This window comes from Podarcis cretensis, assembly GCF_951804945.1.
Source record: "Podarcis cretensis genome assembly, chromosome: 14".
Lineage (NCBI taxonomy): Eukaryota > Metazoa > Chordata > Lepidosauria > Squamata > Lacertidae > Podarcis > Podarcis cretensis.
Window position 1 is genome coordinate 40,698,280 of NC_137183.1, and position 19,449 is coordinate 40,717,728.

Here is a 19,449-nt window from a genome sequence, read left to right on the forward strand (position 1 = left end):
AGACCCTGATGTTGGGAAAGATTGAGGGCACAAGGAGAAGGGGCGGCAGAGGACGAGATGGTTGGACGGTGTTCTCAAAGCTACCAACATGAGTTTGACCAAACTGCGGGAGGCAGTGGAAGACAGGAGTGCCTGGCTTGCTCTGGTCCATGGGGTCACAAAGAGTCGGACATGACTAAACAACAACAACTGTTATAAGTTGTGGTGTATGTATAGGAATACAGGTTTTCATATTGTATTTTGGTGGTGTCTCCAGGGAGCTTTAAAGAGTAACAATTTTAATAGAAAAAAAAGAAAAGGAATAATTTCACTCATATGTGGTGTGGTGTTTTAAGTAGCTTAGCTAAGACCAATGTTAGAAACTGAGGTATGAAAGCTAGGAGCTAAGTAACACCTTAATTCTAGGTTATGGGTACAACAATGGAATGTCTAGGCGTGCTTTTTTATAACAAGAATACAAAGCTGAAAATGAATGAGCTGCAGCTAAAATATTAAGTTCATTTTTCACACGGTCTAGTCCTTCCTCTGCCAACCCCCTAATATTCTTTAGAGGGTCTCTTCTCCAGCCTTCAGAGAGTAGCTGGAAGTGGGGAGGCAGAAAAAGGTCCTCCTTTCCTTCCACTCTGAAGTTTTAAAATGAAATCTTAGGCGCAATACTGTGCCCAGAGCTCAGAAACTGCCTGCGCTAATGAAATTCCTGTTGCAAAATGTGCCTAGAACAATAGGAGTTTTGAACACTGGCTAAGACTCAAAGTTGGGTATGACCCAAATAATATACAGGCTACAACTGACACAAGATCACAGATGTCTGGGTCCTTTTGGACCCAGATGAGGGTAGAACAGGGTGTAACAGAGTGGGGGGCACTTAGGAGCATTTCGCCAATGCACACTGTGGTCAAGAACGGAACCCCCCTGTGGAAATGGTCACTGCCTGTATATGGATAGCAACAACTCCCCCCCCCCCAAAAAAAAAAAATTAGTCAAATGCATCCATGTTACCTGCAGAAGTCATTAATGGGCTAAAACGCACACAAGCGCCTTCATCCTCCAGTTCTACCAAGTCAACACCACTGGCAGGCACCAACTGAGACAACTGCTCTCCCAGCTGATGAAACAAAGCAAGATTAAAGGGGTGTTATTGATCACCCATTACTCATAACTTATTTACTCCTCCTCTTTTTCTCTCTCATCTACCTATGTAGTACTCCCAGTCAGTCCCCCTTTTTTGCTCCACATTGCTTAGTTTCTGTTGTGGTTTTTGCTCAGCTCAAGGAGTCTTAGCCATCTTCCCAGCCTCAGAATAGCAGGGTGTATGTCTCTCTGTGTGTGTCTCTGTCTTTCTAGCAACTGCAAAGCAATCCCCACTCTTTCTGCATCCCTGGAGTTATAAGGAAGGCTGGGGTAGTTTGGCTGCTGCATTGTTAAAGCAATCAGAATGCCTTGGCCATGCAGTCTGCTAGTCTTTCTTACTCCAGAAGCAGAGAAGTGGGGGCGGGCAGCAGTGTTCCTTGGCTGCTGCTTGGTCATGGAAAGTTGTGGGACAGAAGGATGGGCAAGCTCTGTGCCTCCTTTTCCCATGAGAAAGATAGGCAGAGCTTCCTTGGTCCCAGCTTAGCTTTTTTAAATAAATAATAAAAAAGCAAATAACGTTACAGCAGCTAGAAAAACCCAATAGGAAGGTATTTTACATACATGAAAATATAACAAAAATATAACAAAAAACATTAGGCACTGCTTTATGTTTAATCTTCTGTTTCAATATAAATCAGCTCTAAGGCTCAGAACTATTTCCCCAGGGTCTAAGAGACCATGCCCTTGGTTCCACCTGGGAGCATACCATGCAGGGTTCCAATTCAGCAGATGTGCCTTGAAAGCCACACCACCAAAAGGGAAGGAAGAGGCAACCACAATGTTCTGCTTGGCTACTGAGGCCAGTCCCAAAAATGTGGGCCTCTCTGCTCATGGTAATGTACATGGGATTCCCATCCAAATAACGCATGAGCCTCCAGATCTGCTAAGCTTCTGCGAGTGCTGCTGCATCATGCTTTGGTCTGTCCCCCTAGTTTCTGCCGTAGGAATCTTGACCATCAACCATCTTCTCTCTAAAAGCCTGTTCGGAATCAGGCTGCTTGTGCACGCAACTGGAGAAAAAAGGCTTAGCTATTCTGAGCCCCAAGTTCAGAAAGCTGACCAGGCGGAATGTACCGCTCCCAACAGCAGCGTGACCTCATGGGGAAGATTAACACAATAATTGAGGGCACAGAAAACGAGCCTGTAAGCTGCTATGGGCACAGCTCTTTTTGAAAAAGAAGCATATAAGTAAACTCAGTCAATCAAGGCCATGCCACCAAGAGCTGCTTCCATGTCTATGCTCTGTTGTAACACTATAAGACCAGGCATAGGTAAACTTGGCCCTCCAGATGTTTTTGGCCTACAACTCCCATGATCCCTAGCTAGCAGGACAAGTGGTCAGGGTTGATGGGAACTGTAGTCCCAAAACATCTGGAGGGCTGAGTTTGCCTATGCCTTTGGGACAATATAGCAGCTGCTCCTGCACTGAATCAGTAAATTTTAGAACCCACTTAAGTCGTTCAAATGAAATGCTTGTCAGACGAAAGACCTGACATAAGCTGCGTGTATTGGGATTGTTTTCCTCTGCACAAAGGGGCCAGTGATTATACTTAAAATGTTTGATTGACCAATGCCTGGCATGCCTATGAAGAGATAAGGAAGAATACTTACCCACTGATTAAAAGTATCACAAATGTATCTCTCATTGGCAGTAATTGTAGGTGTTTGGGCAGAATGTAACATATGATCTGAATTTAAAGAAAAAGGGAAACTGAATTTCCTGGGTTAAAAACGTTTTGGCAAAGGCTAAAGAATAATTCATTCATCCTACTGTTCTCCCTTGAATTGATACAGAAGTGAACATTCATATCTTCATATTTTATATAATGCACTTTTTGGACATGGAACCAAGAACGTAAGTTTGGAAGGTTTAGGTTTTGAAGCACAACATGTTCAGCACTTTGATGCACTAGTCGTAACAAATGCTTGACCTGAGTCTGATTTGAAACCACACATAATCTAAATTTACAAGAGACTTATGGCAGCTTTGAATGCGAAAATGTGACAGGAATTGTCAACAGGAATAATGCATGAGATTGGGGAGAGCTCTGACATTTATGGGCTGTAACCAGCCAAGTCATACTCAGAGTAGGCCCATTGAAATTATGGCCCATTCATTTTAATAGGTCTACTCTGAGTATGACTAAAACTGGGTACAGGTTGCACGTATTAGTTGCCCCAACTAGTCTTCCTTTATTTTCTGTAGCAAAAAGAGAACCTGTGTGTTTTCAAACCATATCTTAAGAATTGCCTCTTAACTGTTTCTACAGTAAATTGCATTTTCATTCCTTTTTATGCTCCAGAGCCAAAATTCTCTGTAATGCATGTAAAAATGCTGTGCTTGAAGCTTACCATTAGAAAAAGAAGACAACCACCCACTTTAATTTTGCATATTAGAAAGGAAACACCCACAGGATACAAGTTTCCAAATATTTGCCCTAGGAAGACAGTTGTATTTATCTGAACTTTCAGCAAGTGATTAAATGACACGGATCTGCTACTGTTACAGTTGTATCCTGCCTTTGAAGTGCCCTCCAGACTGTCAGCATTTTGTGGGAGGGATTCAAATCCAAATCAGAAATGTAGGGTTGTTCCCAACAGTAGTTATTCTCAGAGCAGTTCTTCTCATTGAAATTAATGAGCAAGGCATACATATTTAGGTCTATTAATTTCAGTGGGTGTACTCTGAATTAAACTTAGTTGGATACAACTCTTGGGTTTGCAGAATTAAAGTGGATTCAACAACAAATCTGCTTTTTTAAAAAAACCCCAGACTTTTATGGTAGGGAAATAGTCCTCTGTTCAAAGCTGCAGCCTCTGAAGCACCTTTGAAGAAAAGCTGGGGGGGGGGGGAGAGAGTAATAGAATTGTAGAGTTGGAAGGGACCCCAAGGCTCATCAAGTCCAATCCCCTGCATTTCAGGAATCTCAGTTTAAGCATCCATGACAGATGGCCACCCAGCCTCTGCTTAAAACTTCCATGGAAGGAGAGTATTGTGGGGGGAAATACAGATGACTAAACTTCAAAAATAGGGTCTTAAGTTCAATACTGATGTTAACACCCCTCCAACAAAATGAAAGAACTTGCGTTTGCTATTATTTTAGTCGAAACAGATCTCTTTTATAAGAATTCAAATTTCAAACGTGTTCATAATAAAAATCAACAAAAGCAATGTTATCTGTGATTATAATGTATTTTCACTGAACTCTACTCACCTATAGGGGACAGTTCTGGGGAAAACTTAAATACCACCACAGGAGAGCTAAGTTCATCTTCAACCTTGGAAATGGGAAATTCAGGAAAAAATAATAATAAAACCCACGTTCCAAAATGTTGTCTTAAGGCTGTGTACAGAAAATTAATTCTCTAGGGGCCATGTCATTACCACATCTGGCATTAGTGCTAACATTCAAATGGCAAGAGAACCAAGATATCAGATTTGAAAGACAGCCAGCCTATGTGGCATACTGGTTTACAGGGTTGGACTAGGATCTGGGAGACCAGGGTTCAAATCCCTGCTGAGCCATGGAACTCCCTGGGTGACCTGGGGCCTGTCACCGTCTCGCAGCCTAACCTAACTCAAGAGTTGTTGTGAGGATAAAATCGGGACCAAGAAAATATGCCACCCTTGAGCTTCTTGGAAGAAAGGTAGGCTATAAATGTGATAAAGTAAAATATAAAAACCAAGGCTACAATCCAGCATTTTCCCAAGTGTAAGACCCACTGAATTCCCCAAGGTGGTAAAATACCTCCCACTTATGCCAGGTGTTATTATCCCAGACCCACAGCTCAGTTTATGCAGGCAAAGAATCACAGAAGGTTTCAAACATACTTCTTTACACAATTGTCCAGATTCGTTAGAAGGCCGTGCCTGTTTGCGTTGGATTTTTTCTAAAATCTGTCACCAAAGGTGGATTTAGGGAAGTGTGACCAGTTCAGTTGCACTGGGTGTCGGGCCTCAGGAGCGCTGCAGGGTCGTTGCAACTATGATTTGCAATGGAGCATGAGAGGCGGGGAGGGGCGCCAAATTTTGGCGTCGCACAGGGCACCGCTGAAATCTGAGACCTCAAGGTCTGCTACTGTTGTCATTGTACTATGTATACAAGACCACTTTTCCCAAGCGAAAACAGGAATGTGGGAAAACAGGAATGTAGGGTGGGTTACAGGCTTAATATATTGTTGCTATTGTTTAAAAAAATTAAAGTGCAAAAGGAAAACTTACTGAGGTTTTAATAAAATCCTGATTCTTCAAGTTTTCCAACAGCCGTTGACTCTAAAAGAGTAGATGGAAGTTGGGAGCAGGAAAGAGATTAAACAGACAACAACTACATAAACATTACAAAACTCATTAAATTCTTGATGGGTGTGTCAGCTCGATGAAGACTTAAATTTGTAGTGGCAAGCCAGAATCAATCTAAGATGCAACTAGTCTTAGTGGTCCCTCCTTCATCTGTAAATGGAATAACAACAAATTTGCTCAACGAATCCTTGTGAGGTTGAAATCAAGATCCTAAAGCACTTCACACTTTTTTAAAAATTGCAACATAAAATGATAAATGGCAACATGAATTTGCCTTTAGCTGCTTTAATTTAAAAGCGCCTCAAGCCATCATGAAGTATTCCAACACCACCTCTTCCCCCTGGTCAAAAGACAAGTAGGCTGCTCTTGCAGCCACCTATAAAAGCTTCCTAAATGGCCCCTGTTGGGAAGCCTGAAAGCTGCAGCTTGAAGATTTTCTAAGAATCAATTAAATTATTAAAAAGCAGAGCAATATTCACAGTCTTCCTAGGATGACGTGTTCCTTAGCAACACAAACTGTTCACCTCTCCTGGCTTTTGGTCAATTATTGCATACACAAAGGGTGGTTTCTGAGGGCTCTGATGAGGGCACCCCTTAGGTACAGTAGTACCTCGTGTTACATAACCCTCTGGTTACGTAAACTTCAGGATGCGAACACAGCAAACCCGGAAGTATTTTTCTGGGTTTCACTACACACGCATGTGCAGAAGTGCTCTACCGCACTGCACGCATGCGCACAACAAGCCCCTCTGGTAGCGAAAATCTCAGGATCCAACCGGAGCTCCAGAACAGATCCCATCCACAACTGGAGGTACCACTGTATTACGGATCATCATCATTATTAACATTTCTCAGCCACTTAATACAAAAGAAGGCGTTTCAAGTTGACTTGACAGAATAAATCAAAGACAAGCAAACTGAAACCAGAAAAAAAATATAAAACAAATGACAATACAAGATACGTAAGATGCTCATCCAGTGCTCATTAAAAAGGACAACGCGTATGCACCCAAGTACATGCAACTGTCATGAGTATAAGTGGGAATAGTGCATCCCTTAAACAGTGATAACTGAATATACTGGTAAGGGTGCACATCACACACTAATGCCAGTGGAATAACAGAAGCACTTTCTCCAAGCAGCAAGAACAATACAGAGCAGGTGCCAGTCATCTTTGCCAGATGGGTACTTAAAAAGACCACTTCCAAAACCAAGGAAAGGAGGAAAACAAGGAAGGCCTGATCAGGCTATTTTTTTTTTAAACAGCTTTTAGAGATGTGGTGGGGAGGCGGCAGGGGGCTGAAAATGATTCACCAAGCAGCTAAAAACAATGAGGTATATGGCCAACACTCGCCCCCGCCTCCATCAGCTGGGGTTTTCCATCAGGGTTGACTCTTGGGGCTTTTGGGACAAGATGCCTTAAGGGGGTCCACCCATCCACCCTCTCCTCCTCCTTCCCACTGCCACCCCTGCCCAATCCCTTGCTCTTCCTCTTCGGGTCCCAATCTGCCCCACTGCTCCACAAGGCAAGTGGAGGCTGCTACTGCTGCTCCTACATGTTCTCTTTGGTCTTGCTGTTGCTTTACCATTTGGGGAAGGCAGATGAGCAGACAGCAAAGCAAGGAGGAGTGAGGCTGCAGCACAAGAGGCAGGGGGTGATAAGCAGCAGCCTCTCTGCCAAGGCTCAGCAAGTGCCTGATTGTTCATTTATTAATCACGGCCCACCCACATCTCAGTGGTGCTGTACAGAATACAACAGAAACAGCTAAGAGGCCATTTAAAACAATACAGAAAATAGCAGCAACTAAAAGGAAAAAAATCCTGCTGATGTCAGCCCTACTTCCTGACACCTTTTATGACAGGAAGTGCCTTGGGAAAACGCACAGCGGTGACTCACTGCAGCATGCAAGCCCGTGATCAAAAGGGCAAGGCCCCAAGCACAGGAAGGCAGTGGCCAACGTCTTTCCAAACTGGTGACAAGATGTGTCAACTGTTTCACGCTCTCACCACCAGAGGGTTGGCAAACAATTAAACAAAGCCTGTAAAAGACCCTCTACTGGAAGCTCATATATAAGCGACCATTTGCAGTTTGCCAATCAAGCCCTGCTCCGCTGCACCACCTCAGTTTCTCCTTGGGAACATGGAGAAGCTGTAGAGCATAAATGTTTGGTCAGCTGCCTCCTTCAAATAGTGAATCATTATATTACAAGACTCAGGTAAATTATGTGACGGACCTATGATTAGATTTCTGTGCTTGAACAAACACTTCAAAGCAGCTGTCAAAGACCCTAGTTTTGAATGGAGCAACAGCATATGAAGATGGGTCTTTAAATGTCTTTGTTTGCATCATTTCCCCAATCTAAAGCTCTACTCCCCCCTCCAAAGTCTCTGTTATCTCCACTGGGGATTTTTCTTTAAACAAAAAGCACTCAGCTGTATTTTCTTCCCTCTGCCCTGCCCCCAAAGAGGGCCAATAGCTACTTGGAGGAATTCAGATCAGGACAAAGGTGTGTGCAGGAAAACTTAAAAATCTCCTTTCCTAACATTGTTTCTCTGGCCAAAATCAGCCCTACATGGCTGTTTTGATGGATAATAAAATAAAATAAAAAACACTTTGTGTGACCCATTTACAGGTATGCTGTAACACACGCATATGACACATACAAATAACTCATCTCTTCTTTGGCTGGAGACTGAGAATGCAGTAACACCACTGTATACATAAAACGAGAAATGCCAGCTCATCCATGGAGATGCACAAGAGCCAAAGCAATGCCCAACTTCTTACCAACTGAGATGAATGTTTTATTCTTTCCACAATCCCATCGTGTCCAAGGTACTGCAAGGAGAGCCACAGAGGCAGAGCACGCAGCTTCTCAACTGCCTGGCTAGAGGTCAAGCCTGCAACCAAGGACTGTGAACAAAACAGCAACATATTTGCATTCATTACTTTTTGCTGGATTTGTTATTCCATCGTATGTGAAAAATTCAGGGTGAATGTAGGGGTTACCAGCCTTTTGGTGCTTTGGATCAAGCAGTGAGCATATATACAAAGAAACAAGCCTACCAAAGAAGGATCCTCATGTCTATAAAGAGTCACTGCAGGCACTGCTGGGAGACCTAGCCAGGGCCCCAGAGTCAGGGTCATGCTGTCACATTTGGTTGCAGCCTGCAGAAAGGAAGGCAGAGTTATATTATTTGAGTACAACTTGACTGTAGGTATAATGAAACCACTGCACCTCTAAAACCCATCTTGAACAGTTGGTTCAGGAGGATATCATGATCAATGGTATGAAAAGAGACGGAATAAATTCAGTCCCTAAACCCACACTGAAGAAAGCAGAAACATACCAGTACAGATGACGAGACATAACCCAAAGCCAAAGTAGCCAAATTCACCCTGAAAGAAACAAGAAAACTCAGTTTTAGATTACACTGGATATTCCTTCCCTTCTCTAAATGCTAACATTTCACTTTAGTTTCATTTAAAATATTTTATGATTCTGTACTTAGGGAAGCTGTATGTGTATGTTTAATGCAAACGCGGTAGAAACTGGAATTTATTCCAAGATTCTGGATCTGAAAGAGACACTTTGTTTTAATCCAGTTAGCGGTTAAGGCAGGGGTTGGCAAGGTTGACCTTGCCTGGGCCGGTTCACTCCAGCAGAAATCCCTCCGTAGGCTGGATTGCGCATTCACATAAGCGCCCCCCCCCCGTGATTTCTGGCGTCTGCGTTGACGTGATTTTTGGTGTCTGTGCAGATGCAGTTTTCGGCATCTGCACATACACAGACACAATTTTCATCGCCACAGAAGCAAGTCCCCGTGCTGCTCTGCACCAATTCAGCACAGCGCGTGGGGACTCACCGAGCGGTGAAATAATGACCCCTGTGGGCCACTTGTGGCCCATGGGCCTTAGGTTGCCTACCCCTGGGTTAAGGGCTAGATTTTAATGTTTCTGTCTGCCTACTTCATTTGTAACTTCATTCCAGTTTGTAAACCTGTCGCAGAAGAAGCGTCTGGCTTAGCACAAAGCAGTTTCCCGTGACTCTGTTTTCCACAAATACACAGCAATGAAATAGGCTTTTTGGAATGTCTTTATGAACCACAGGCCATGGGGGGGGGGGGCGACAATGCATGCTCAGTGGGCTGCAGTCCGGCAAACTCCTTTTCTTAGGGATGGCATTGCACATTGGCAATATGGGTAAAACCCTTCTTCTCAACAGAGGTAGCTCTTGCACAGCACTGTACTGTCCTTTAAAACTCTCCCTGAAAACCTGCTCATCTGTGAAAACCTGCTCATCAAAATCTCCCCAATTTTTTAATCAATGGCGTCTATTGCTTTCCCCCTTTTTACAATCACTTCACTTATTTTTAATTTAGGAGATTTTAAAAAGGGGACTGTATTTCAGGATGGGGAGCGACTAATGAAGAAGTCAGATGCAAAACCACACACAAACCTGGCCATGCTATTTGTGCACGTGCTATTTACCTTCATGGGGACCTCATGCACAGTTAGTCAACTTAACATTACATTAAAATGGCACTGTACCCTTCAACATGTAGCCACATGCCGTGCTGCTCACAGAGTTCTTTCAGTCGCCCAAGTTTGTCTGTGTGCCCTGCTCCTGGTGTACCTGCATCAAAAGGGAAGAAGAACAATCCAAATGCAAAAAAGATGGGTCACTTATGGCTGCAGCCACTTAACATGAACTTCTCCTAGGCACTTTGTTAGGCTCAGAATTCATTGGAATTCCATTTCAACAAAGTAAAGTTTTATAGTAAGTAGTGCAGTGTTCAGTCTTTTCTATTTCCAATACTCCTTTAGCAACAACTGCCCCAGGGCAGGCTTCCTGTGTTAAGGAATATTTGCCTCCCAGTCAACACATGGTGGAGACGTGAGAGCATGGCTCCCTTTCCAGCCACCTGATGTGCTTGTCCTGCCTCAAGCTACACTCCTTGTGTTTTTTTTAACAGTACGGAGCCCAGAAATGGGGGCTTTATTTTGATAAGCATGTTTGCATGGAGCACTTCAACTGTCCAAGCAACTCAGTGACCATCTGAGCCCTAAATTTTGGGAAACCAAGATCCCCCACCTTCAGCAGGCATCTTTTTTGTACCTAGCATATGGGGGTGGGGAGAAAGGAATAGCCAGGGGTGTGGTCAACCAGCCCTACTGAGACTTGGTGCGTGGTTCAGCTGCGCTGCTGTATGCAGGCCCCACCCAGAATCCAGTTAATGTTGCAATGAGAGGGACCAAAGTGGGAGCTTCTCCCCCTGTGGAATACTCCTGGTGCTGTCATCTGGGCACTGGCTAGCACTCCCGTGCCTAAGGCCTGTTTAACTCAGAGAAGCATAGGTTTCCCTACTTTCCCTCCCTCTCTGCTGTGGGCACAATCCTAGCTCTCATTTAAAAGAAGAGAGGCTTCTAGACTTCATAGTCAGGTTATTTAGTTAGTGAGTGTGGAGGGGCATTCCATCATGGGAGCCCCCACCCGCAAATCTGAAGTGGAACAGCCCAGACACTGGCTAGCTACCTCCGTGAAAACTAGGACCAAGCCTGACAACTCAGATATAAAGCAGCCAGTTAACAGCATTCTACCTATAAATTAGAAATTTGAGGTTCTATGGGAGTAGGTGAGAAAGTGCATGGGGAGGGGGAAGTAGCAGTCAAATTTCATCTGCTAAAGATACCTACCAGCATTGGCCACTAGCAATATTGGTAGCTTTCCAGAGTCAATGTCCTCCTTAATCAATTTGTCCAGTAAAGCAACATCCTGCCACCAAGCAAAGGAGGGAACAATTATTTATGTACACAAATGGAACAAGGCCGTGTGCTGCTGCTTCTGCTCAAACTTACCATCTGATGCTGAGATCCAAACATGGTGTTACAAGGCACCCGGCACATGCAGGAAAGAGGCAAACCAAGCTGCAGAGGGAAGAGACAGAAGTTATATCCCTAATGTGATCCGAGCGTTTCAGATTTCCATGTTTGTGCATGTTTTTGAAGAAGGCTAAGATGGGCTTATTCAGATCTGCTTATTCAGAGCCATGTTGCAACCATTCACCGTGATCTGCACGGTTTCTAAACACAAGTTAAGGTCACTAATTTATAAAGCCCTAAATGGCTGGGAGTCTAAATACTTGTCGGACCACCTTTCCCAGTAGGTGACAGTCTGGCCAGAGATACTGTTGCGGGGGTGGGTGGGGAAGGAGATGGCGACCTAGCCATGGGCCTTATCAGTTGTGATGCCCAGCTGGCAACCTTTCTGATAGGAGTCAAAGCACTATTATGCTTCTCAACATGTAAACAAAAGTAAAGCTGAGAAATCTAAACTGATGAAGTATAATGTGTGTGTAATTTAAGTGAGGAGGTATGCTACAGCAGAATAGAGAAAACACAGGTTTAGCTTGCAACTTGAAAGGCCTCAATCTCACAGAGCTACTCTATCATTTGGAAAAGAAAACTGCCACTGACGTTAACCATAACTTTGAGGTTTAAAAAGAAATGAAATGCAACGGACCCAACCTTGGTTCATACGTGGAAATCTGTGAGAAGATTTCCTGGCACAGGTAAAGTGTGTCACAGAAGCGAGGTCATTAAGTTCTATGTATACGTATCTTGAGCAGGTAGGTAGCCATGTTGGTCTTACGCAGTCGAAATAAAAAGTAAAAAAATAAAAAATTGTCCAGTAGCACCTTAGAGACCAACCAAGTTTGTTCTGGGTATAAGCTTTTGTGTGCATGCACACTTTTTCAGATACACTGGACAATTTTTTAAAATATTTATTTATATCTTGAGCAGTGAGCCCCCAGTGGACTGCACAGCTCTTTTGGGTCAGATGTCTAATTTTACAAACTGAATTGAGCTCAGAAGCCATCGGTTTTTCCCATTTCCAGCATAAGCAACCTATACTGAGTGCTGATTGGCTCTTCCTTCTGACAGCTATGAAGCCACCCCACACTCCCCACAAGCAGCCTCTGAGCATTTTTATTTGAAGGAACAACATAAAAAGTTTAAACTGATGAACACATGCCAAGCACCTTAATTAAAAATGAAACAAGAGCCTGCCTGAAAGAATTGGGGGCATCCATATTGGAGTCAGAGTCAACCAGGGGTCTCATTACACTACACTGGCTCCCATCAGTAGGTACAATGGCAAGCACTTTAACTTGGATAAGATATAGGCTGCAATTCTGCATCCAGTCAGGTGAGTTAAATCCCACTGAAGCCAAACTGTATGCAGGGTTGCGGTCATACTAGGTGGAATACAGAACATTCTATGTGAATGTAGGTAGGCAGGCTAAATAACCTTCAGAGTTCCCTCAGCTATAACATTCTGCAACAACAGGACATCAGAATAAAAAGATACCATCTGAATGTGAGTAAGAGAGACAAGTTTATTTCACAGATGCAAGGAGATTTCAACAGAAAGTATAGATGTGTAATGAAACCAGCTAAGGGGACAACATGACAAAGAAAGTGTCACTTACAGATAAGACTCCAAAAGTTCCATTTTACCTGATTGCAAAGAGCTTGTCCCAAGCCTGCTCTGGCTGCAGAGCTAATGTATATAACAGGCTGCTTGTTATACAGCACATTAAAGCCTTCAGTTGTATAGTCTTCGTAGCGAGAGTGAATCACGAGTCTGCAGACTTTTAAAAGGCCCTCACGGTCATCTTCATGATAATACGCTGACCCATTTTCAAACCTGTTAAGAGAAATTATTATGTAAGTATGAGCTTACAGAAAAGGCACCAGTTCACTTACCAAACATTACAATTATGCAGAAATGGAAGACACTTTCTACTCTGAATGCTCAAGGGGGGGGGGGAGTTCTTGTCCTTCGACTTAAATTGAACAGAACAGTCGCATAAAAAGGTTCACTTATTTGTCCAGAATAAGATTCAAGTAAGCAGGGGGTCAGGAATCCATGGTCCTCCTAATGTTTTTGGACTGAAACCCCTATCATTCCTGACCATGCTAGCCGTGGCTGATGGGAGCTGGAGTCCAACTACCTCTCAATGGCTGCAGTTTCACACAGGAGAAGTTAAGGTTTGTGCAGTCATTGAATACCTTGGCTGCCTCACACCTTCAAAACTGCCACTCCAACTGGCTGTATCATTTTCATATATTTGGGATTATAACTCAGAACGTTTTTTGTTTTTTTTTACTGTAATGTTTATAATCAAGTCATTCATAATGCAGGATACCTGAAAAGTCTGCACAGCCACAGTGTAGTGTCAGAAAGGATCCTGGATGTGAGCTTTCTGAGCCTCTCTCTGTCCAACACAGAGATGTAAGCTGCCAGGCTGTGTCCTAAAAGAGCCATGTGACCCTGTTCTCCAACGTTCTGAAGCCTGCAAGCCAGAAACACATTAGAACGACCACCAATGTTGCAGAAATCATGCGTCTCATTTTTGCTCAGCAAATCCTTCTGAAAATAGGTCATGCATTGATTTCCCTGGAACTCGGGTTTAAGCCGTATTTATATTTCAAATATTGATATTGTGAATATCCCAAAGAGATGTATGACAAAAAAAATTAAACTGATGCAATATTTAAAGCCAATAAAACAGCTCCCCTTGCGTGTTCCTCTGTTGCTCTGTGAAGAGCTTTCTTTTTAGACAGGTATTTGATTTTAAGCTATTTTACTTGCTGTCCCTGTGGGTTTTTTTTAAATGTTATTGGTTAATCTTTTATTGTATGCTAATGCTGCACTGCAAGATGCCTTGAACGTTTTATTGGAAAGGCAGGATGTAAGCAGCTGCCTGAACTGACCAGCAACAGCTCTCCAGGGTTCAGCAGCTGTGGCTCATGGGCAGGTGGTGGTGGTGGAGGCAGTGACATGCTCCCATGGGCAGCAGTGGTGCCCTCTTTGGGACAGGAAAATCAGCAGCAATGAGATCAGGGGAGCTCCACATTAGCAGCAGTGGCCGTCCAATGCCTCTATGCCTCCGCCATCATGAGCTACCTCTGGGTTTCGGACAGAAATATTCTCCAAACCTACTTGGAGATACCATGGGTAGAACCTGGGAACTTCTGCATGTAAAGCTTATGGTCTATCACTGAGCTGCAGCCATTTCCACAGAAAGAGCTATTTCCAGCGGAAATTTAGGCTTGCAGTCCACTTAGAATCTCTTTCCTGAAAGATTCAGATTGTTCATATTGTCATCAATTCAGTTTTCTGAAAGATACAGGCAATCTGAAGAAATGGGGCCACCAAAGCAGAAATTATTTCATGCTGCATGTAATTTCCCATTAATAATGTAATGAAGCAAAGCACGTATCTCTTTAAGAGAGAGCAGTCTGAAAAAAAATGAATCTTTGCTTTATCTGAGTATCTATTGTATCAGGAATATACAAAGCCTTTAATTAAGCGTGTCTTCTTGTGTTCCCCGATATAAATAGGTTTAAATAAGTTATGAATTTAATAATAAAGGAAAACTTTGTTATTATTATTAATCCCAATAACTATGAGTGGAAAGTAAAATGGCATAATTCCACAAACATTGACTGAAAGCTCAGGTAAAAGCTATAACAGGTAAGCTGCTCTTATGCCGCTGCTTGTTCCAAGAGGTCATACGTATGATGTAGCAGGTGGAGGAACATTAATGCATGTGCTTTCAGTTTTTCTCATGCAACACTCTAGCAGTAGGTGTAAGACAGCCGCTCCTGCAAGCAGAACACCTTTGGGTCCAAACCAACATGTACAATTGTTTACCGGTAAGACTGCAATGATTCCTCCTCCTCATCTCCATGCATAAGGTTCTGAACTAACTGGAGAATGCTCACCATGTCTTGTCCACTAAGGGGAGAAAAAGAAAGCAAAAATGATGTACCAATGCATCACTATAGTTTTTTCGGTAATTTGTTGAGAGGCTTTTAATATTTTGTCTAGAAATGCACCGTGAACTCTGAAATAATAATGTAGATTATGATTTCTCTAGAAACACAATGTAAATACATTCCAGGGACTTGGAAAAAGAAATCATCAATGGTTATTTTCCTCTACCCCTGACTCACTGTTAAAAAAACCACAAGGAGCACAATACACTGAAGCCGTTTTATTTGTGCAATGCATTATTGGCAGGTTAGTTGAGCAAGTAAATTAAATGACTGATTTGAATGGTGTGCCAAAAGTACCAAAGTGCACAAATAAGAGACTGTGTTTTGCTGCGGCTGACAGGGGACTAGTCTCCTTGCTTATGCCACTCTGCCAATACAAACTACTGAATGAGAACATCCTGGTTAAGTGTATTCTTGGCAGCTTGTAGGCTAGATATATGTGGCTGCCTTACACATACCAATGGTCCATTTGGTGAAATATTGTCTACCCTGACCTTCCAAGCAAGGTTTCTCCCCCAGCCCTAGTGCCTGAGATCTGGAAATGCCAGGAACGGAACCTGAGACCTTCTGTATGCATAGCATGGGAAGAAAAAGGATACAATATAAAATCACGATTCATGATCATGTTACTCACCTGCCTTGAAGTGGTCCAGGAATATCTTTCCTTGTATACTTTTTTTCATTTTCTTCCTCCACTTTCCTAGTTTGAACATACCACAGTGAGATGTTTAAATCCTGCCTTTGGTTAAGCCACACAAAATTTCCACCATTACTTGATTTCAAAGGAAAAGCCATTCATTTTTTCAGTAGTTCAGTAGTTTCTAAAGTGCTGAACCTGATCTCTTCTAATGGGCTGTTAAAGGTTAAACGCCGACTGAAAGAAATGACTAAAGCAGGTATTAAAAATGATCAAATATTGTTTAAAAGATTTGTCAGCAGACAATTTGCCATATAAAATGAACTTCAAAACAGGAAATACAACACTACCTATTGACAATTTGTAGATGTCTTTTTTTTTTAATGAAAGCTTAAGGTTTATGACCTACACTTGTATTTTCTTGAGTGCTTCCAATCTAGCTGCTACAACAGAAGCCAGTTTAATTATTTCTCACATCCTATGCAATACAAGAATCATTTTCTCCTAACTATAAAACCTAGGGTTGGGGTTGGGGTGGGGAACCTGCAAAAATATATGAAACACCTGTTGTCTTCAGAACAGTTAAATGTAAGCTTAAAGGGAAATTCTGGACTAGGCATATTTGCAAAGCAACCTAACCCACCATAAATGCAATGGGATTTTTGTCTTGGCCAGCTGCCAGAGTTCTTTCATACTCTAGTGCACCACAAAGACTAAACACCTGGACCAGAGATGAGCAAGTGAGGCTGTGTGAGTTCTCAGTGGTTCTCATGCAGGGCCAAACTACATGAGATGATAAAAACTTGGCACTTGCCTGCCTCTTTTATAAACAGTATGTAGCAGGTGTGGAGAGGGTGGATCAGAACTATGATGCACAGGGATGTTTTAACCCTTTTTACCCATGTTGTGGTCCCAATGAAAATTTCCCCATCCTATGAAGCTGCTTCCAGGTTGTGTGAAGTTAGGAATGCAGTGTCTATCTTGCTGCTTCCCCAAATCACGGGACATGGTCAGGGGAGCACAACTGCTGTCCTTCAATGACAAATCTAATTGTTCATTACAAAATCAAAAGGGGATTTTGTTATTGCAACTGCAACAATAGGCTCTGCTGGACTGAGCAGAAAACTTATCAGCAATGATGTCTTTCTAATGCTCCTGAATGTTCTTCAAGGCTGATATTAGTAGGTACCTTTGATTGTCTTCCAACATCTTCATCGCCTCATTAAAATTCTTTCCCATTTCTGCTAAGGTAGGGTCAACCATCTGTTATTAAAATAATAATATTTATGTTAGCTTTTTAACACACCAATATGGCATAAATCAAGCCAATAGCATTAATTGCATAAATGTTCTGAGAAAAGGTTAATTTTCTCCACGTGTGTGTGAAGGAGGAGCACCTGAGCCCAAGGCTTGTGATAGCAGGACCTCACCACAGGGAACCATGGAATTCTATTACATCTGAACAAAGCCAAAGTCATACAAGCCCACTTCTACTTCCAAGAATTACATGTCTTGGTGGCCACTCAGGCAGAGACTCTTTGAGATGCCTGTCCTCCAAAAGTCCAAAAAGCTCAGGCCTACAAATCCAACATCCCCTTTTTCATTCCAGGAAGTTTCTTCTGTCCAGAAATGAAAAACAAAGTTCTTTAGTGACTGGTTATCCTCGCTACAGGAAGTTGCCTTATAAAGAGTCAGAACATTGGTCCATCAAGCTTAGAATCATCTTCTGTTGACTGGGAGTGGGTTTCAGGCAAGTCTATTTTCCCAGCCCTGCACTGAAATGCCACTGATTGAATCTAGGACCTTTGGCAAACATAGCATGTGCTCTACCCCTGAGCCATGACCTCTATTAGGCTGTGGATGTTCTGATGAATGAGTATATGCTCACATAAATGGTTTATTTGCAGGAGCAGTGCAGTACCAAAGAAGCTCACTCACAAAAGATGCAACAATGGCTTCCATGAGCAAGGTATGCTGGGGATTGGAAAACCTCATTTTGGATTGATCTTTATTACGGCCATTGGCCCGTTACACGACAGTTTCCCATACCAACATATTATACTTAAACCTCCAAATTTAAAATCGCCAAAACTTACAAAAGACAAACAGGAACCGAAGCAAAACAAAAACAAAGACCACCATCATACATTACAATAAATTTGTAACCTATACATCGCCCTCTGCTCATAAATTAATCAAGGATATCAATGGTGGTATCACCTAAAACATAGATCATGGTTTAAAACAATGGTGATATCACCTAAAACATAGATCATGGTTTAAAGGGATTATCCGAGCCACACAGGAGACCGTTTCTCTTCTTTAGGGATAGGACGCTGATCAAGAATCTGGCAACCATGAGTGATCTTAGGGGGTCATCATCAATTAGTAGATATCTCAGTTTGGCTTCAATCGTACCCTCGTTTATAGAACAAGGATGGGGAATCTGTGGTCCTCCGGATGTTGCTGGACTACAACTGAGTTATACAAGCTGCTGCTGCTGCAAGTTCCTTAAGCTCCTCTTCAATGTTTCCACCACTCATGTGAGCAAGCCATTTGTGAGAATGCCTATTCATACAGGGCCAATTCATAATGTACAAATTGGTTCCAATTGTCGGAAGCATTTGTTATGTGGCCTGGTGCTCCGGAAAAGAAAATATCAAAAATATCAAAAATGAGAAAAATGTTCTACAATACGACAATGCACTGTAAGGGAAACAGGTCCAAAGTGAATATGATTGCACACAGAAGTTAAAATGAAGCCATGGTAACACATCCGCCTAATTATTGTGTATACTTCAGATTAGCAGGTGGCGTGTGGTACCTGAGACACTTGAAGGTGAACCTGTAGCAACCTTTGCACATTTATGAAAGGGAGAGCCGAGTCAACAATTGTAATATACAAATCAGATAAGGCAGTCAGGAAGCCAAACATAAGCTTGAACAAATAGTGTGACTCCTCTTTCCTCATATGATTGGCACAGTGGCAAATTTCTTCATTAGTTCTAGGGTTTTAATCCAGTTTTTAAAATGACAGCAGAGAGATAGCATTTTACAGATGCTGTAATGCATTGCTTGGTTGCAGAAGCTCTAGGAAGTTTATTCCCAATGGTCTGTAGGCATCTATTATCAAGATACTCCAAGTGGAAGGCAGAACTCCCAAAGGATCCAAATTAATCTCTCCCTGCTTGCAAGTGCTCCTCTCACCAGATGATCAATCACTGATGTGAGAATGATTCCTTGTGGGTTCAGTTTCAAGGTAAAAACCAGAGAGTCTATTTATTTGGAGTTCCTAACTTTCTGGTGCTCCCATTTCCACTGAACAAGCCTATGCAACATGCAGTTCAATGCCTTCCACTGAAATGAAGGAATGAGTTGCTTTATCAAATGTTCAGCATCTGGAACAGATCATGGGACTGGGTTTTAGACAACTGCACAAATGAAGAGCATAAGAGCAATCTTCAGACCACAGTCCATCTAGTCCAGCAATCTTTTTATACCACAGCCAACCAGAAGCAAGAATGCTATACA

The 19,449-nt window shown here is 42.6% G+C and overlaps 1 protein-coding gene across 2 annotated transcripts in view; it reads right to left on the reverse strand.

The window, feature by feature from the left end:
- PDXDC1 (pyridoxal dependent decarboxylase domain containing 1) overlaps positions 1-19,449 on the reverse strand; it is a 49,164-nt gene that overhangs the window by 7,729 nt on the left and 21,986 nt on the right. For both annotated transcript variants that reach the window (XM_079952378.1, XM_079952377.1), the window contains exons 2-16: positions 17,108-17,181; positions 15,916-15,981; positions 15,157-15,240; positions 13,646-13,792; positions 12,954-13,143; positions 11,292-11,360; positions 11,130-11,208; positions 9,984-10,068; positions 8,783-8,831; positions 8,499-8,600; positions 8,220-8,345; positions 5,354-5,404; positions 4,347-4,410; positions 2,743-2,819; positions 1,000-1,105 (exon numbers count right to left, since the gene is read on the reverse strand). In XM_079952378.1, coding sequence (XP_079808504.1) covers positions 1,000-1,105; positions 2,743-2,819; positions 4,347-4,410; positions 5,354-5,404; positions 8,220-8,345; positions 8,499-8,600; positions 8,783-8,831; positions 9,984-10,068; positions 11,130-11,208; positions 11,292-11,360; positions 12,954-13,143; positions 13,646-13,792; positions 15,157-15,240; positions 15,916-15,981; positions 17,108-17,181 — 1,369 coding nt within the window. The remainder of the gene's footprint in view (positions 1-999; positions 1,106-2,742; positions 2,820-4,346; positions 4,411-5,353; positions 5,405-8,219; positions 8,346-8,498; positions 8,601-8,782; positions 8,832-9,983; positions 10,069-11,129; positions 11,209-11,291; positions 11,361-12,953; positions 13,144-13,645; positions 13,793-15,156; positions 15,241-15,915; positions 15,982-17,107; positions 17,182-19,449) is intronic.